General features: G+C 36.5%; 1 protein-coding gene across 1 annotated transcript; it reads right to left on the bottom strand.

Moving 5' to 3' along the window:
• Nucleotides 1-1107: 1107 nt before the first annotated feature.
• LOC133828939 (peroxidase 65-like) lies at nucleotides 1108-2597 on the bottom strand. The gene is made up of 2 exons (XM_062258967.1): nucleotides 2172-2597; nucleotides 1108-1659 (listed from the first exon to the last, which is right to left on the bottom strand). The coding sequence occupies exons 1-2, from the start codon at nucleotides 2595-2597 to the stop codon at nucleotides 1108-1110; spliced, it is 978 nt and encodes a 325-aa protein (XP_062114951.1).
• Nucleotides 2598-18701: the final 16104 nt, after the last annotated feature.

Below are 18701 nucleotides of genomic sequence, written 5' to 3' on the forward strand. Positions count from 1 at the left end.
TGTTTTATAGATTTACTTTCATCAAACACGAATGGATTATTATTATTATTATTATTATTATTATTATTATTATTATTATAAGAAAAATGCATAATATCATACACATATATATGGTTATGTTTATAGTCCAGTAGTTACATCTCTCATCACAAATAGTGTAAATCTTATAATTGGCATTTTTATAGAAATATATTTTTCTTAAAAGATAAATTGGTGGATTTAGTTGTTTCCCTTTATTATAATATTCGGAAATGTTTGTTTCCCTTTATTATACTTTTCGGAAATGTTTGGTTTCCCTTATTATAATTTTCAGAAATATTTGGTTTCCTTTTTTGTGAATTTTGGTTTCCTTATTGTCTCATTTTGCTTTTAAAGGAAAAAAGTATATTGCAAATATTCGGTACTTACCTAAAGTTGTTTTTGGAATATTTGCTTATATATTTTTTGTGCAGCTCAAGGATTGCAATCGGGAAACTGATTCTTAATGTCATTAATTATTGTTTCCTTTTTGAGCTTGTTTTTTATCCGACACAGGTCTGAGCTGTCCCCACCGATATCACATCTGTCGGATCAACATTTTCTAAAAAAGGAAACTCTTCATCAATCAAGAATAACTACTGTGATTCTTGCCTTTATTAGAAGAATTCTTTCTCTGCCTTTGTGAGCACGAAAAAGACTCTATAAATAGGGCTCTAAAGGCAGTGAGAAAAGTGAACTCTTTGGAGCATTATTCGTGAGCTTTATTGTAATATTTGTGAGAGTTCCTCTTTGTATTCAAGATCATAAGTATTCACGTGATCTTGTAGAAATATGTGTATTTAGTTTTTAGTGGTGAGTTTATACCATGTTCATGAGTGAATACACATTGTAATTTGAACACAACGTTTGTAGTCTTCGGGAGAAGATTTTTACAAGCCTTGCGTCGGGAGGATGCAAGCACTCGCTGGCCATTGAAGGGAGTTCAAGTGGTTGAGCATATATACATATGCCTTCTCTCATATATCAAACCCATTCCTACATGCATATATATAGTCATTGACATCATGAGAAACAACCAATCAAACAGTAATCTTATTTTCTATGTTTTTTATTTTGAAGCTTTGATGATTAGTTAAAAGCATCGCACACTAATCTGACCTCTCCCTCTTGGCCCGTCTTGACATTATAAACACTTAATTTTTCCATTGCCTGAGAAAATGCACGGAAGAATACCTTTTGATCGGCTGCAAATGATTCGGCGATTGGTTTTGTTCTTGGATCCTTCACTAGAGCATTATCTGACCTTAAAAGTCCAAAACCTTTATTCAAGTTTTTGTAGTACATATTGTCAAATGATAATGGTGATCTCAAATCATTGACGACTGAAATGCCTAGGTCTATGATGTTTTCGCATGTAATCTTCAATGTCGTTGCAAACAAGGGGTTGAGATCTGGATCAGTTGGGTTGGTTTTGTTGAAATGAAACAATCGATCGGAGAATTCTTTGCAATGCGAGAATCCGATGGTGTGGGCACCATTTAATGCCACCATATCATAGATTGTAAGACCTCTACTTTCGAAGATCCTAATGAGCTGGTCCATGGTTTGATTGGGCCTTGGAATGTTTCCTTCTACATTAGTAGCTTCGGACAATAGGCCATCCTTACGTCCAAGTAGAACCTATATTAAAATATAATCAATATCTAGTATATAAAAAACATCCAAAATGGTTATAGCTAGTATTGAGATTAGTAATTTTCTATATGATATGATAATGCGACTAAATACAAAATAAATTGGTTTAGAGGACAATTTATTTTCGAGTTGACATAATATACGTGATGTGTTTGTACACAACACAAGATGCATATAACCACATTTATTTGTAATTTAATATTTTATATAATTTTAATTAAATTTCGATAATTTGCATGTATATTTAGACTTAAATTATATATATGTCAATATATTAAATAATCACATCACATAGATACATAACACATTTATTAAATATGTGTTAGACTTGTTGTGTTCACATTTATTAATTGTATTGTGTATAAATTAAGGTTTCTGACACGTTTATTATAATCATGTTATGTGTTTATAAATTGTTATTGTGTCACAATCGATTCAATCCGAACATGACGAATAACATGAATCGCTACCCGTAGCTAACTATCATAGTAATGTACCTTATAAAAGGGGCCACCAATCTTGGTGACAAGGTCCCGAGTTGTCTGAGCGAGGATGTCAGCACAAGAGACAATGCCGGGGCAAGATTGCTCAAGAGTAGCCTTGGCACTAACAACAACATCAAAGGCGTCATCTGAGAGGGAATGGTTAGCATCAGCATCACGTTCAGTGGTCTTGGCTTCATTTGAAGAGATTAGTACGGAGGCATCACAACCCTCCACCATGCAATCATGGAAGAAGAGACGGAGAGTGCCTGGTGCAATAGCGGGATGTAAAAACTGTTTTGATTCAATGTTGTCATGTATGATTTTTGCGAAGTCTGGACATGTTTCACGATAGTAGTCAAGAGAAAGTTTTGTTGATTCGATAATGACAAAAGGACTAACGGAGACAACAATGAGGATGAGAAGAGCTTGAAGAGCCATGCCTAAGAAGTGGAAGAGAAAGGAGTGGAGTTTGAGTTTGAGTTGAGAGACTTGCCTCCTAGCTAGGTATCGAAATAGTTTCCTCAAAGAAGCTAAGTCTCAATAGTAATAAAGCTGGTGATGGTTCTTTGGAAAAGAAATATGATTAAAAAAAGTGAAACATGTAATAAGTTAGAAAAGGTAAGGTGATCGAAAAGGAATTAAGGTTGTGAAATTTGTGAGAGGGAGAGATTTTAGGATTGTTTTTCTAACTTTTTACAGCCATTAATTAAGGCACATTTCTATGGAATGTTGTATAAACGTTCTTTTAGTGTTCTGTTTTCTGTTTTTTTTTTTTTTTTTGCATGGATTCTCACGTAGGGTAAAGTTGTTCTTACTTTGTTTTTATAAACAAAATATTATGTATGATTATTAATGAGGGTTATGTTGTATGCTCTAATTTTTTTTAAAGAAATTGACTAGTCAATCATCAATTAATAAGGAGGGTCGTATAATAAAAAACAGATCCTTCTATAACAAGTAAATTTGAAAAGTAAGTATTCATATTTAACTTGATGATAATCTATTAGACTTAACCTTTTATGAACGTAAATAGCAAATTATTGGTATTTATTACTTTCAAGAATTAGATTTTTGCAAAGTAAAAATCCATATGCCTTAGAATCTTGAGAAAAGAAAACTAAAAGGAAGAGAAGGGCACATATTGTGACAACAAGAACAAGAAGAACAAGTCACTGCAACAAAAGTGCTCATTATTACTCACATATTATTTGACATATATTTAACCATAAATTGTCACAAAAATAAAACTTTAGCATTAGTAAAAAATAATTATACTACTAGCTCATAAGATTTTTTTAAAAAAAAGCAAATGTGTTTATATTTAAATTATTTAATTTAGTAACATTTGTAAACTCCAACTAAAGTTAAACTAGAGTGACTTTTAAAAAATGTCATTAAAATTTATATTTAGTAGCATTTTATATAATACTAAATACAAGCAATGTTTAATGAACATTTGTTTAATTTTATTTAGAAACTTTATAAATTATTTTTATTAAGTTTTTATGCTTGTCATATAAATTTTAAATAAATAAACGATATTATATATAAAAGAATGACATGAACATATTTAATAAAAAACTAAAGCATTGTTTGTAGTTTTTTTTTAAATAATATAATAATATTTTAGATCACAAACTACCCTATTTAAGATACAAAACATTCATGAAATTGTTCAAATCACACACTAGAGAATAAGCTTGTTTATTCTTGATAGAATAGAAATATTATTCTAATTTCTTATGTGGTAACATAATCATACTATTTCTATACAAAACACTCATATATAATGTATTTATAATATTTTTTGTTATTTAATATGAATATATATATATTTATAGATTATGTAATAAAAAAATAACATGTTTTTTAAAAAAAATATAAATAATAAAAAAATTAATAAAAATTAAGATTATGTATTATATATTATTATAATAGTGACATTTTATAACATTTGTTTTTAATATTATTTATAATTATTAAATATCTATTTTTATATTAAATTAAATATTATTATAATAATAATATTTGAATTTATATTAATATAATTACTAAATAGTTACTATACCAAAATTTTATAAAAATTAGGATTATATATTATATATTATTATAATAATAATAATTTATAATATTTAATTTATATTAATATAATTATTAAATATCTAGTTTTGTATTATAGATTATTTTAATACTGGTATTTTATAAGATTTAATTTATATTAATATAATTATTAAAATATCTAGTATTGTATTAAATATTATTGTTGTCCGTGTTTTCACCAAAGGACATGTGGCAATCCGAGTAGAGCATGTGGCGAGGATGTGTGCCTCTTCAAGCGAGGCCACACCCCGAGGGTCAGTCCTCGAAGGGTGGATGTATCAACTGGAGGCCACGTCCCTCGGGTAGAGGTAGGGCAAAGACGTTTCTCCGAGGCCATGCCCCAAGGACTAGTTAGTATTCCTCGAATTCCTTACAAACAATTGTTTTTCCCTCAGGACCTAGAAGGCTAGCCAAGTGTCAACCAGTGCGGGTTTGCAGCGTCAGAGGATTGTCTGACAACCTTTTTGGCGATCCATCCAGTGTTGTCAATTGTATGACTCAACAATTCGCACTCCCACTACGCCGCCTGACAAGAAAATACGTGCGGCATGCCCTTACAGTGCTAGAGGCATGTTCCCCATAAGTATGTAACTTTGTGTAGTGGGCCCTGCATTTATCGCCTAGGCCGTGGTCTCTAGTTAATGCAACCCAATGATTAAAGTGGTATTCATACCCTAATAACTGGGAGAATGTGTATTAATTAGCTCAATGTGTATTAATTATAGATGATTAGCAATTAATGACCCCAACCTCTATAAATAGGACTGGGGATCTCATTGTAAAGGGTTCAAATGTTTTTATAGAAAGAGAGTCTTGTACTTAGAGCAATATAAATGCTGCCTGAGAAACTCTATTGGAGATTGCTCTAGCAATCTTCCAATCCCCTTAATACTTGGGAATCGTGGACTAGGGCTCTTTTATAGTCTGAACCACGTAAAAATTGTTGTGTTCTTGTTGTTTATTTCTTTAATCTCTCATCTTTAGGTTGATAGCGAAAAAGGCAGTCAACATTTTGGTGCTTTTAATGAGAGCTTGAAGAAAGCATTTAGAACATTTACAGCCATGGTAACCACTCGAAGAAATGTCACAGACAATGTAGTCCCTCCTGTCGGAGTTGAAGGATGGGAAACCAGTCGATAGCCATCTCAGGACATGCTTGAAATGGTGGAGGATTATGACGAAGACGCCGAGTATGACGATGAAGATGACGGTGGCGACCAGGAGTATTATGAGGAAGAATGCCCTCAGCCCATGGACACGGAGGAAACACCAGAGGTGGTGGTGCTCTGTGAACAGGTGGTCATCCAGCAACAAAAGATTGATGCCCAAGAGGGTAACATCATTGCCCTACAAGAGATGGTATTGTCCATGAAGGCCACTCTTGTAGCCCAAGGGCTACGAGTGGACCCCAATGGTAATGTACCAGCTAGGCACCCAACTAGCGTGCCACCTGCGCACCCTGTTGGAGTGTCACCTATCAATACAGCCGGTGTGCCCCCCGAGAACCCGAATGAAGAGGCGCAAAATTCGCCAGCTGGTGTGCCCACCAAGCATCTAGATGGAGTTGGAACCCCAGTGCCCATAGGATCGTGGCAAAGGAAAAGTTGACGATAATCCTGCTCCAAAGCAGAAGAGGACTTGTCAAGATCTTGAGGGCCACCAGGTTTCCAAGTAGGCTGGTAAAGGTAATGGCCCAAGGGCCCGAGGATACCGCCAGGCTGTCAGCGCCCGTGGAGCTCAGGGCATTTCGCCCCGACGCCTCCATACGGACCGCGCGAGGCCTAGAGGTGGTGTCCCCTCGGGACCTCGCCAACCCCGTAGGAACAACATTCTAGGGATCCGCCCAAGGAACGTCTAACACAACCGAGAATATGGCATCAGTATCTTGGTAAGTGATGAAAATATCGAGTCAGACAGAGAAACCGAGGTGGCTCGTCCCGAGGATAACGGCGCGTTTCGAGGTAAGGCTGACCTACGAGACAACCTTAATGCCCGAAGGTGCAATAAGGCCAAAGGGCGAGAGCCCGCCAACAAGGGTTTATCTGACCTGTGGGACAACCTCAACGCCCGAAGAAGAGATAACCCAGTGTAGAGCGTTAACCAAGATTGTGACCCACTTCTCTCAGAATTAGAGAGTCTGAAAAAGATCATGCTAAGAATGGTCAGACGGCAAGGCCGCGACTCAGACTCACAGGGGAGCCATACACTCCCCACATTGTGAAGCCCCATTTCCACAGGGTTTCAAGATGTCGGCCATCCCACCTTATGATGGAGGCCGAGACCCCACCGACCACATTTACAAGTTCAACAAATTGATGTCGGTGCACCGTGTCACTAAATGTCAAGTGTTCCTGATCACTCTAATGGGACCAACAGATGAGTGGTTCAAGAAGCGCCAACCAGGATCCATTCACTTATGGCATCCGTTGTCATCTACCATCCAAAGGCAATTCATAGGAGCTCGGAAGGTGAGTTTTGAGGTCAATGCTTTAGCCAACATTAAACAAGGGCCCTTCGAAACCCTCAAGGCATACATCAAGCGCTTCAAGGAGGAGGCAGCGAGAACCAAGAGGGTTGACGATGGACAGCAGTTGATGGCCTTGCAGGCTTGCATTCGCGTGAGGTCCCTACTTTGGGATGACCTCCAGTGGAGGGGATGCCGACGGCTCGACGATTTCATTTGTTGGGCACAAGAGTATATCAGTTGGGAGGATTCCCAGATTGGAGCGTTCAAAGGAACCGTCGCCTTCCCCGCTCTAACCGCATCTGGCCCCATGGCTTTGGGAATCTAGTATTCCCCATATGCTCCTGTCCAACCAGGCTTGGGAGGAGTCCAGCCCAGCCTGAGCGTCCCTCCCACAAGTTTCAATGTCGTGCCAACTCCTGGTTTCAGCGTGGCCCCAACGGGATATGGAGCGGCGCCCACTGGATACAGTTCTTTTTAGCATGCATTCAATGTCAGAGTTGTCACTCCGTCCAGTCTGCTGCACCCATTCAAACCCCCAGCGGCAGTAGACACAGGGGCAAAGGCAAGGGTCGAAAGCCCAAAGGAAATGGAAACGCATTGGTCGAGTAGGGAACTAGCTCTCATGAGAAGTATGTCTTGAAATACTCCTAGTATACTGACTTGGTGGACTCCCGAGAGAACATCTTCGTGGCCACGGAGCAGCATGTTCACTATCGGAAGCCACAACCCATCCGGAGGGACAGGGAAATGGGAGATCCAGGAAAGTTTTGTCGTTTTCACAACGACATAGGGCACCACACCAATGAGTGCGGCCAGCTCAAGAATGAGATCGAAAACCTCATCAAGTTGGGACATCTCCACTAATATGCTAAGAGTGGAGCATGCCAGGCACAACTCCCCACGACTGGAGTGCTCGTGCCGCCAGTAGGACTGCAGGTCCTAGCAGTCGCTCCTGTGGCTCTGCAACATCCAGTGGTCCGAGAACCTCCTCCAGTGAACGGCCGAGTTGTTGGGGAGTTTTATGCCCAAATTAAAACTCAATTTCTTTGTAATCTCATTTATTATCAATAAAAGAATAGAAATCATTTTTTGACATGGTTAATCACTTTGCTCACATGTTTTATTTTCATGATTATGTATTTAATATAAACTTATATTAAATCTCGAGCATATAGCTAATCGTATTTATAGTGACCTAATCATAGTGGAATATAAATATGATTATATGTTCAAATATAAGTTAGTCCTAAGATTCGCCAGTGCACAGGATTTGCACTGACTTGCAAATCTACGATATGATCTATTTACACATTGCAGTGTTATGTTCTTTCCAGAACATTAAAAAATTAGATAAGATTGGATGTATTTGTTATATCGGACTGGACTGATACTGATATTTGATAGGATAAGTAAGCATACCGTTATTATCTATTCTAGTCATATCATATAGTTGACAATAGGTCAATTCAATCTCAATTCTGAGTGGTTAGTATTCTAACTGGTTGTATTATTTGAGTTCTTTGACTTGTTCGTTACCAGCTTACCCTACGGACTAGCCCATACTTACATCTTGGAAACTCGGTAGTATAATTGAGTGGGAGTGTTAATTATAGATATGAACATCTATAGCTTCTGATGAAGAAGTGAAACGCTGGTTTCCTTTTAGTTTGGTTCAAGGTGCTAAATGATAGAGATCCCATTTCAGTAATTAATATTAGTTTACTGAAATATCATTTACAAGGAACTAAATATTTTAAGGATAAAATACAATGAGGGGTAAAACAGAATTTTAGTGCCATCTCATTGTAGGCCGTCTATAGAGGATTGAGTGACAATTATGGTTGTAACAATGGATAATTAATAACTTATCTATATTGCTTATAAAGCGTTCTATGAATTCAATAGTGCAATTCCGAGTCTTTAGTGGAGTCACGAAGAATTAATAAGTTCGTAAATTTATTTGTTATATTTATGATAACTTATTGGAGCTTGATTTCATAGGCCCATGGTCCCCACTGTACCTTGGATAAAATCATCTAGATAGTCTCAATTAATTGATTTAATTATCAATTAAAATTATCAAAGTTGACTAGGTCAATTTCGGATAGTTTCACAGAGTTATGTAATTTTGAGAAGAAAAGAGAAATTAGGGCCAAATTATTAATTAAGATAAATTGGTATCTAAATTAATAAATAAGTTTAAATCAAGGTTCAATTTATAAATAAATAATTTGATAAAGGATTTGAATAATAATTTAATTAATTAAATCAATAGAAAATAATACAAGCCTTGATTTTAAGTCCAATGGGCTTATAATTAAATAGGAAATTTCACTGACCTAAAGCTCATGATAATTTCGACCTAGGGCTGATATTATCTATTATTTTATTGATTTGTTAATTAAATTAAATGGCCTAATTTTCTATAAAAGGAATGCTAAGAGAGAGTTGAAATCATAAGTTGAAACACAAGTTTCTGATAGGTTTTAGATTCTCTATAAACATAAGTCATTTTCTAAGCCTTATCGTTCTTTTCTCTTCTCTTCTTCTCTCTGTATCTATCTTATATGTTGAGAATTGCCCACCCTAGTCTAGGTGATTCTAAGGATACTTTGGAAGGCTGTGAAGAAAATTGAAGATCGGTTCAGTTTCTTGGTAATACTCTGCGACAGAAAGGATATAAGGGTTAGAGAAACTGAAGGAATGACTCTTTTATTCCGCTGCATATAATGTAAGTATTCTTATCATTATTTCTCTTTGAATTCAATTTTAGAAACATGTTCTAGGTTGTCATTAACTTGTTTAATATTAGATCTACATGAAAATAAATAAAGATCATGTATAAGTTTTCCTAACAACTGGTATTAGAGCCTTTGGTAATCTTTATTTTCATGCATGAACATGTACAAAATTGAATTATTTTATGTGTTGAGTAATTGGATGAATTTCATGATTTTATGAATCATATTAAATTCTATGTGATTATTAGCAATTTCTAGGTTATTTTGTTGTGTTTTCTATGCCATTAATTTGTATATATGTTTTATTTTGTGTAAAACATGGTAAAAATTAATTAGAAAATATTTTTGGTTTGAAAAATTGCACAAAAATTTTTTCCAAATTTTTTTGGTCTGTCTGCCCATGTGTGCGCGCACCAGCGTGCACCAGCTCCCTTGCGCCCGCACACTCCCAACTGCAGCCACGATCACGGGTACTGTGCATCACAGTTTTTTTAAAAAAAATTTAAATTAAAAATTATGAAATTTATTATTTATAATCAATGCCAAAAATATCAGATTTATTTTATCATTTCAAATTGTTTTTAAAAGTAAGATGTTTTTGTTGGTTGAGATTTAAATAATCAGATATTTTCTACAAAGATTTAAATTCAAATTTAAAAATAACTAACAACTTAATTTTAAATCTTATAATATATTAAAATATTAGAATTAAGATATCAAATATTTAAGATATTTTCTTTTAAATACTTATTAAATCTTTATTTGAAAATATAAATAGTTGTTTATTCTATAGTTTTTAATATTTAAATTATTTGAAATTTGTTAGTTAGATATTTTCATGGATATTTTGAATTTGTTTAACTGTTTTGAGATATTTTAGGGCTGTTATAACTATTAATATTTTTTAAAATGGTTAAAATATTAGCTAATAGTTGTAACAACACAAGATATATTTTTTAAAACAGTTAAGATATTGATTTTAAAATTTAAAATTGGTTAAATTTTGAAAAATATAAATTTTTTTTCAACCAATTATTAAGATATTTTTTAATGGGATTTAAATTAGCTTTGGTTAATTGTTGATACATCTTATTTAAATTAAATTAATATTTTTCAAATTAACCTAAAACCAAGTTGATTTTTGATAAATGAAATTTAAATTAACTTTTGTTAATTGTTGATAGATTTCATTTAAATTGAATTATTTTTGTAAAAATTTAATTAATTTGAATTTTTTGATAAATTCTAGATAATTAATTGTGGTATTTTTTTTACAAATGAAATAAATTGTGGTATTTTTGCATAAATTCATAGACTTGCTCATATAGTAACATGATTAGGCCCATCCAATTATAACAAGTATGTTTGCACTATATGAGGTATTTTTGCAATTGGGCTTATATACATATAGTGGCCCATATGTTTGCTAGATATATAGATTTTACCAAATAAAATATTCATAAAATGATAGGTTTTATTTGGGCCCATTAGAAAATGTAAAGGTTAAATTCATCTCTTGTGGATGGTTCCACTTGTGAAGGCTCATTTACTTTGTATGACAAGAGTGGGCCAAATCAATTAATAACAATTAATAAAACGAAGGTTTAAATTCTTGTCTTTTGGACCTTGTATGGAAGTAAGGGAGCCTTTGTAGTGGGAACGACATACTGGACCCAACCCTCCTCCATACAAGCCCAATTGTTAATGTAATGCCCCAAATTTCCTAATAAGGTTTAGGACCTTGATTAGGGGGCCAGGAGGGCCATAATTGATTTATTATGATATTTAATGATTATATGCATGTTTATGTGAATTATATTATTATATGATGGTGAATGCATGCATATTGACTCATATTTTAAATGCAAGGGCATTTTGGTAATTTGGCCGTTGGGGGCGTGATTGTGTAATTTTATGCATATGGGTGAATTATAATTTTACCACATCATATGTGGTTTGGTTCGAGCCATTCGACATGAGACGATCATGGGAATGTAAGTGTTCGGCCTAGTCATAACGGGTCTAAGTTCGGGGCTCGGGGTGAGTCTCGGGGTCACTTTGATGATTAGAACATTACCGAGAATTAAAGGGTAATGGGGTATGATTTATTGGTATTTGAGAATATTGAGAATATCGGGAATTGGAGAGCGTTAATTATAATTAACGGTATAGGTTGGAAATGACGATTTTACCCTTGGAAGTGTTTAGAAGCTTTTAAGTGACCTAGGGGCATTTAGGTCATTTGGCAAGGGATATGTATCAATTATAAGGCTGTAGAAAAACAGAACCAAAACAGAGCATCAACATCCTCATCCTTCTCTCTCTGCCGTACACCATTTCCCTTCTTTCTTCCTTTGGAATTTTGAGAGCCAATTTGAAGGAACAAGCTAGGAAATCAAGGTTTGGGATTAGGGACTTGATTCAGCCATTGAAGGGGGATTGAAAACCGAGCTTGAGGTAAGGAAACTCAGCCATGAAAGTCTGATTATACTCTATTTTCTTTTAAGTTTCAGCTTGTGATTTTGATGTGTTAGTTGGGAATTAATGGGAGTTTAATTGATGTTTAACTTGGGTTTTGATGTGGGTGAGTTGTGGGTGATGTTTGGAGGTTTAAATGAGTGTTTGGAAGAGGTTTTGAGTTGAATTGAATGGCTGGTTTGAGAGGAAAAACGCAGGGGAGTTTGTTGGTGCGTTGCTGGTTTTTGGGCTGATCGGGGTAATGAGCCGCGGCCTGGCTTTTGTGTGCCACGGCCTAAAGTGGTTTCTGAGGCAATTATGCCTCTGTCAGGGGGATGAGCCACGGCATGGCTATGGTGAGCCGCGGCCCATCAAGGCAGATTTGGCCAAAAATAGGTTTTTGGCTTGGGGATGCTTGCCATAGGCCTCGGGGTTGATCCTACTACTTGGTTAAGTGTGGTTTGATGTCCCAGAGGCTAGATATTGGTTTGGAAACCTTTGCTTTCATTTTCATTGATGAATCCTATATTTTTGGTTATGACTAGGTGACTGTTAAAGGACCAAAGGACTGATCGTTCTCAAAGGTCGTTTCTTTTATTAATTCTTGCTCGAACCTAAGGTAAGAAAACTGCACCCCATATGTGACATGCATGGCTATGATTGATGCATGTTGGATGTTTAAATGTAAACATTGATAGCATAATGAATGCTTGGCAATCTTGCCCATTTGCATATGATTATTATTGAGGCATGCTGGATGATTAAGTGTGATGCATGTGATGCATGAGAAACATGTGATTAGGGCATGCCATGAATGATGAATATGAGATTGGTCAGGGCTTGAGTCTCTGAGTTTGTGCATGATCATAATTATGCTAGCAACTGTTTAGTAAGCATGCTGAATGCCCTGTTCTTGGATAATTGGCATATGATACACATTGATAGCATTGCTTACCTGTGCATGGTACTGACTAATTAGTCAGATTTGGCAAAGGTGCTAGTATCAACTGTGAAGCCGTGACTCATTAGTCAGGTTCGGCAGTGGTACTGGGCACTGGTCACACAGGGCTGACTCATTAGTCAGAATTGGCAAAGGTGTTAGTATCAACTGTGAAGCCGTGACTCATTAGCCAGGATCGGCAGTGGTACTGGGCACTGGTCACATTGTACTAACTCACTAGTCATGACAACCCTAGTGTGTAGTGCAAGCTATGTCGATTGAACCTAATCGACCCTCTGCATTGAATGACTCAAAGAGCATTAATGCAGGACCGACCTCAAGTTCGATGAATATAAACAAGCATTTATCTAGCCAGAGGCTAGTCATGTAGAGCCATTGCAGGAAATGGGCACTGGGCCCCTAGTGACCTGGTTGTCAGTCACTCAGTATGGTTTACCAGAACCTCAAGTGATATTCACTCATCTGATCAGAGCCATGAGCTCTGCATGATCATTTTGATCATCATATGCATGGCTTGGGCACTGAGGCCCCAGTGACTTTCTTGTTAGTCACTCAGCATGGTTTACCAGAACCTGTTGAAGGTTAGAGGCTTACCCAACAGCCACCCTTCCACTTGAATTAGTGACTTGCTTGTTGGTCACTCAGTATGGTTTACCAGAACCTCAAGTGTTACGACACTCATCTGATTAGGATTGACTTGTTAGTCCTCCAATTAGAAGGCCAGGATTTCTTATCCTGGATACCCCATCATCATTTGAACTCATTTGCATGCTGAATAGAGCTATGAGTGCTAGGCATGCCAGATATGATTTGATATCATGATATGACTGTTTGTGAGCATATGAGTTTTCTTGCTGGGCTTCGGCTCACGGGTGCTTTGTGGTGCAGGTAAAGGCAGAAGGAAGCTGGTCCATCCTTGAGTTGGAGAGCTTAGGTGATGATGTGTACATATGCAACTGCTCGACCAATACTTGGGCGAGGTTTGAAAGTGGAACTAGGGCTGAACCCTGTTTTGCCGCTTAGAACGCCCTGTTGTAAACACTTTCTTGTAATAAACTCTGAAATTATATTTTTGGGATCCCAATGTATACAGTAAACGTTATAGTGAAACGTTATACCCTAACCAAAGTTTTTAACCCCTAAACCGCTAATCATGCTTAGTTACACGTTTATGGCCAAACTACTCGATTAGCGAGTTTAGCACTGTTTGCAATGTGCACTGTAGCGGTCCCTGGAGTTGGGGCGTTACAGTTAAGACCCATTAACCTGAGTTGGACTTAATTGTATAAGTTCATTACATTAGTTAAACTTAAATATTGATTAGCAACAAATTAATTCTAAATTAATTAAATTTGTTTCAATGTGACACTTTAGAATTAATAGGAAATTATAGGACTTTGGTTTTAAAAATTTAATCTTTTCAATTTTTTTGGAGAACCATAGTCATTAATTTTCTAAAAATAAATAAGAAAAATACTATTTTTAATTTTATATAATATTCGATCTCCACCGTTGGTTTAATAAGGTCAATAGCTTAATGGGGCCTCGAGACGCTTTGATTCGTCCCCCTACGGAAGGTGTTCATTAGTTATTTTAACAAGGTTAAATTTCGAAAGATAGATAATTATAGGTCAAATTCTACTAGACTCGCCCCTATGGTGACTACTAGGACCAAATCTATGATTATCGAAACCGTGGGTCTAGCTCATAAAACAAGAGATTTTGTTTTCTTATTTTGATCGAATAGTAGGTTGTTAATAATGGTGTCCATTATTAAATAAGTTTACAACTTTATTTAACTAGTGGTATTTTTGACTCTCACCAACCGGGACAAGAATATCATAGATTAGTTAAAAACCTAAAGAAACAAAAATATGCTTATTTTGGTATTTTTTTCTCATATCTTACATATTTTTTTTATATATGTTGTACTATTTCTTGAAATTAGAGTGAATAGAAGTTTTATTTAGCAAAGTGATTGGTTCCTATTTTATTAATAATAAGTAGCTTTTAAGTATGGTTGTGTCTACTCCCATCCTTTCTCAACTTTCTATGGAGAAACTCACTGGAGAAAACTTCCTTAAGTGGAAACAGAACATCAACATAGTGTTGATAGGTGACAACTCCGAGTTCATCATGACTGAGGAATCCCCAGAACGAGCACCGTCTCTGAACGTTTGTGATGGCACTGTCAATGCTCGGATGGCACCGTGTCCGCACGTTTGCGATCAACTCAACTATGGCCTAACGCAGCTCATGAACAAGCATCAGACTTTCGAGTCTATCATGGGTGGACCTAGTAAGGGAGAAGAAAATAAGACTATTGTTGTTGCTACTGATCCAGCTAACACAGAACCTAACCAAGCTTCATCTTTGAAAGCTGGAAACAAAAGGAAAGATGGACAAAACAACAACCCCAAGCCTACAAAGGCTGCAAAGACGAGTGCACAACCAAACGCACAGACGCCTAGGGGAAGAACAAAAAAACACAAGAAAGGTAAATATAAGTGTTTTCATTGCAAAGAGAAGGTGCATTGGAAACGAGATTGCCCCAAGTTTCTAGCAGCGAAAAACAAAGGTAATGATTATAGTTCATTTATCTTAGAAACATGTGTTTAGAGAATGATAAATTCGTTTGGATTGTTGATTCTGTATCTACCAACCATGTTTGTAACTATTTACAGCTTCTTGAATCGTGGGAGGAAATGGACAAAGGCGGCTTAAAGCTTCGAGTTGGGAATGGAGCATTCGTTGCGGTCCAATCTAGAGGAATAGCTCGCTTGAAGTTCAGAAATAAATACTTAATTTTAAATGATGTATTTTTTATTCTGAATTTTAGTAGAAATTTAATTTCAGTTTCCATGTTTCAATTAGAACAATTTGTTATGACTTTCAAAAGTTTTAATATATCTATTTCTTTCAATGGATCACAATTGTATATTGCATGTTTAGAAAATGGGCTTTATATTCTACGACCTAACGAACCCCTCACTCTTAACAATGATTTATTCAAAGTAGCTAAACCTAGGACCAATAAACGTCAAAAGACCGATAACGATAATATGACGTATTTATGGCACTTGAGACTAGGTCACATTGGCTATGATAGGATTCAATGACTCATAGCCAAGCGGGCATTACCTATCTGTGAATCTTGTCTAGAAGGCAATCTGACCAAGCGGGCATTCTCTGCAAACGGTGATAGGGCCAAAGAACCACGTGGACTTGTGCATTCAGATGTTTGTGGACCTTTGAATGTACAAGCCAGGGGTGGTTTTGAGTATTTCGTCACTTTCATTGATGATTACTCTTGGTACTCATGTGTTTACCTAATGCATGGGAAATCAGAAACATTTTCAAAGTTTCAGGAATTCATAACAATGGCTCAAAACCAATTAGGTAAAACGTTAAAGATCTTACGATCTGATAGAGGTGGAGAATATTAGGATATGCAGTCCAAGATCATTTATCTGAACTTGGGATTTTATCACAACTTACTGCCCCAGGTACTCCGCAACAAAATGGTGTAGAAGAACGCCGAAACAGAACTTTATTGGAAATGGTTAGATGCATGCTTAGTTACTCAACTCTACCAACTTTGTTCTGGGGACATGCAATTGAAACCGCAAATGACATTCTCAATGTCGTGCTGTCTAAATCAATCCCCAAAACACCTTTAGAACGCTGGAATGGTTGTGAACCTAGTTTACGCCATTATAGAGTCTGGGGGTGTCCCGCCCACGTCCTGAGGAAAAAGGAAGGAAAGCTAGAATCGAAAATTGAAGTTTGCATGTTTATTGGCTATCCTAAAGGTACTCGGGGGTGGACTTTTCTATAGTCATTCAGAAAAGAAAGTGTTTACTTCTACGAATGCTACATTTCTGGAAAATGACTATGTCCAAAACTTCAAACCACACAGCAAAGTAGTTTTAGAGGAGATGGTTAAAGAATTGACTCCAACCAATGTTCCATCGTCATCAATGCGAGATGATGATGAAATTCCCATTCTTCATGTCCAATCGACGCAAGTTGATTTAAATGAAGAAAGCACCATTGTTCCTGAGCAAACATTCACAGAACCTTGTCGTAGTGGGAGGGTTTCTAGGAACCCAGTTCGCTATGGTTTGGATGGTGAAACCAATATGGTTTTTTGTGACACTAGTGATGATGATCCATTGTCTTTCAAACAGGAAATGGCTAGCTCTAATAAGGAACTATGGCTCGAAGCCATGAAACAGGAAATGGAATCCATGTACTCAAATTTTGTCTGGGATCTTGTGGAAGCACCTAATGACTTTAGGGCCATTGGGTGCAAGTGGATCTAGAAATGAGGTGTTGATGGAAATATCAAGACTTATAAAGCTCGATTAGTGGCAAAGGGTTATACCCAAAGAGAAGGCGTGGACTATGAGGAAACTTTTAGTCTGGTAGCCATGCTCAAGTCCATTTGCATCCTCCTATCCATAGCAGCCGCTCTCGACTATGAGATCTGGCAAATGGATGTCAAGAAAACTTTTCCTAATTGAAAGCTTGACGAAATCATTTATGTGGATCAGCCAGAAGGTTTTAAGGTAGCTGGACAAGAAAGAAAAGTTTGCAAGTTGAATAGGTCCATTTATGGGCTTAAGAAAGCTTCTCGTTCCTGGAATCTTAGGTTTGATGAAATAATCAAAACCTATGGCTTTGAACAAAATATTGATGAGCCTTGTGTTTACCAACTAAAGGAAAATCAAATAATGGTATTCGTGGTTCCTTATGTAGATGATATGTAACGACCCAATTTCGCTATTAAGGCTTAAGGGCCTTGATTAGCGTACGAGGAGGGCATGATGGGATTTTATGTGTGATTTGATGAGTTAAATGCATGGTTATGATTTAAAGCGTGTTATGTGACTATTTGATTACTTAAGATGCATGACTATGTATATTAGTATGCATGTAGGCTCGGATCGTGTTAGAAGGGCATAACTGTAATTTTGGCCATGTTGGGCATAACTACATTGATATGTGATAATTGTATTCCGTGATTTGTACCACGTGAGTGTGGTGTTATTGTTGTGATGCACGTGCCGAGACGGTCCTAGAGAGAAAATTAACTTAAGAGTCACAACGGGATTTTGTACCCGGCTCGGGAGGAGCCTTGGGGTACCTCAGGAATTTTATGGTTAAGTAGAGAATTAGCGGTTAATGGTTATTGGTGAATTAGTAACTTGGGTAACCATTAGTTACTGCTGTGGGTAACACGTTTAGTTGGAAAATGGTAGAATTGAAATATTAGTGAAAGGACTAGAGTACCCTTGAGGAATTAGTTGAGAAAGGATCATTTGGAGGGGTAGCATGGTCATTTGGCAAGGGTAATAGGCAATTCTCAGCTGGGTTTTAGTGGGTCACGGTTTGGGTATTTAGGGTCATTTGATGCCTTGATAATATTGGAAGAGAAGAAGAAGAAAGGAGAAGAGGTGTAGATGGGGCTGAAGTTTTGAGCCCTAGGAGGAGATTCAAAGGGATTTGAGGAACCAAAAACCAGATTTGAGCTAGGACTACTCAAGGTAAGATTTATATTCTGTTGTTTCTTGGGTTCAAGGTTGATTTCTCAAAGTTTTAGTGTGGAATATAAAGATAGGATGGTTGGTTTAAAGTTTGGGGAATCTGAAACTCTAGATGAGATTTTTAAGTGTGATTGTGTTTTGATCTTGATACTAATGTTGTGATTATTAATTTGTTTTGAAGTGGGAGCTTTGGGATGGCTTAAGGTGAGGTTTTAAGCTTGAAAATGGTGGGTTTTTCTGGGTTCGAAGGGTCGGGCCGCGGCATGG

This window comes from Humulus lupulus, chromosome 4, assembly GCF_963169125.1.
Source record: "Humulus lupulus chromosome 4, drHumLupu1.1, whole genome shotgun sequence".
Classification (NCBI taxonomy): Eukaryota; Viridiplantae; Streptophyta; class Magnoliopsida; order Rosales; family Cannabaceae; genus Humulus; species Humulus lupulus.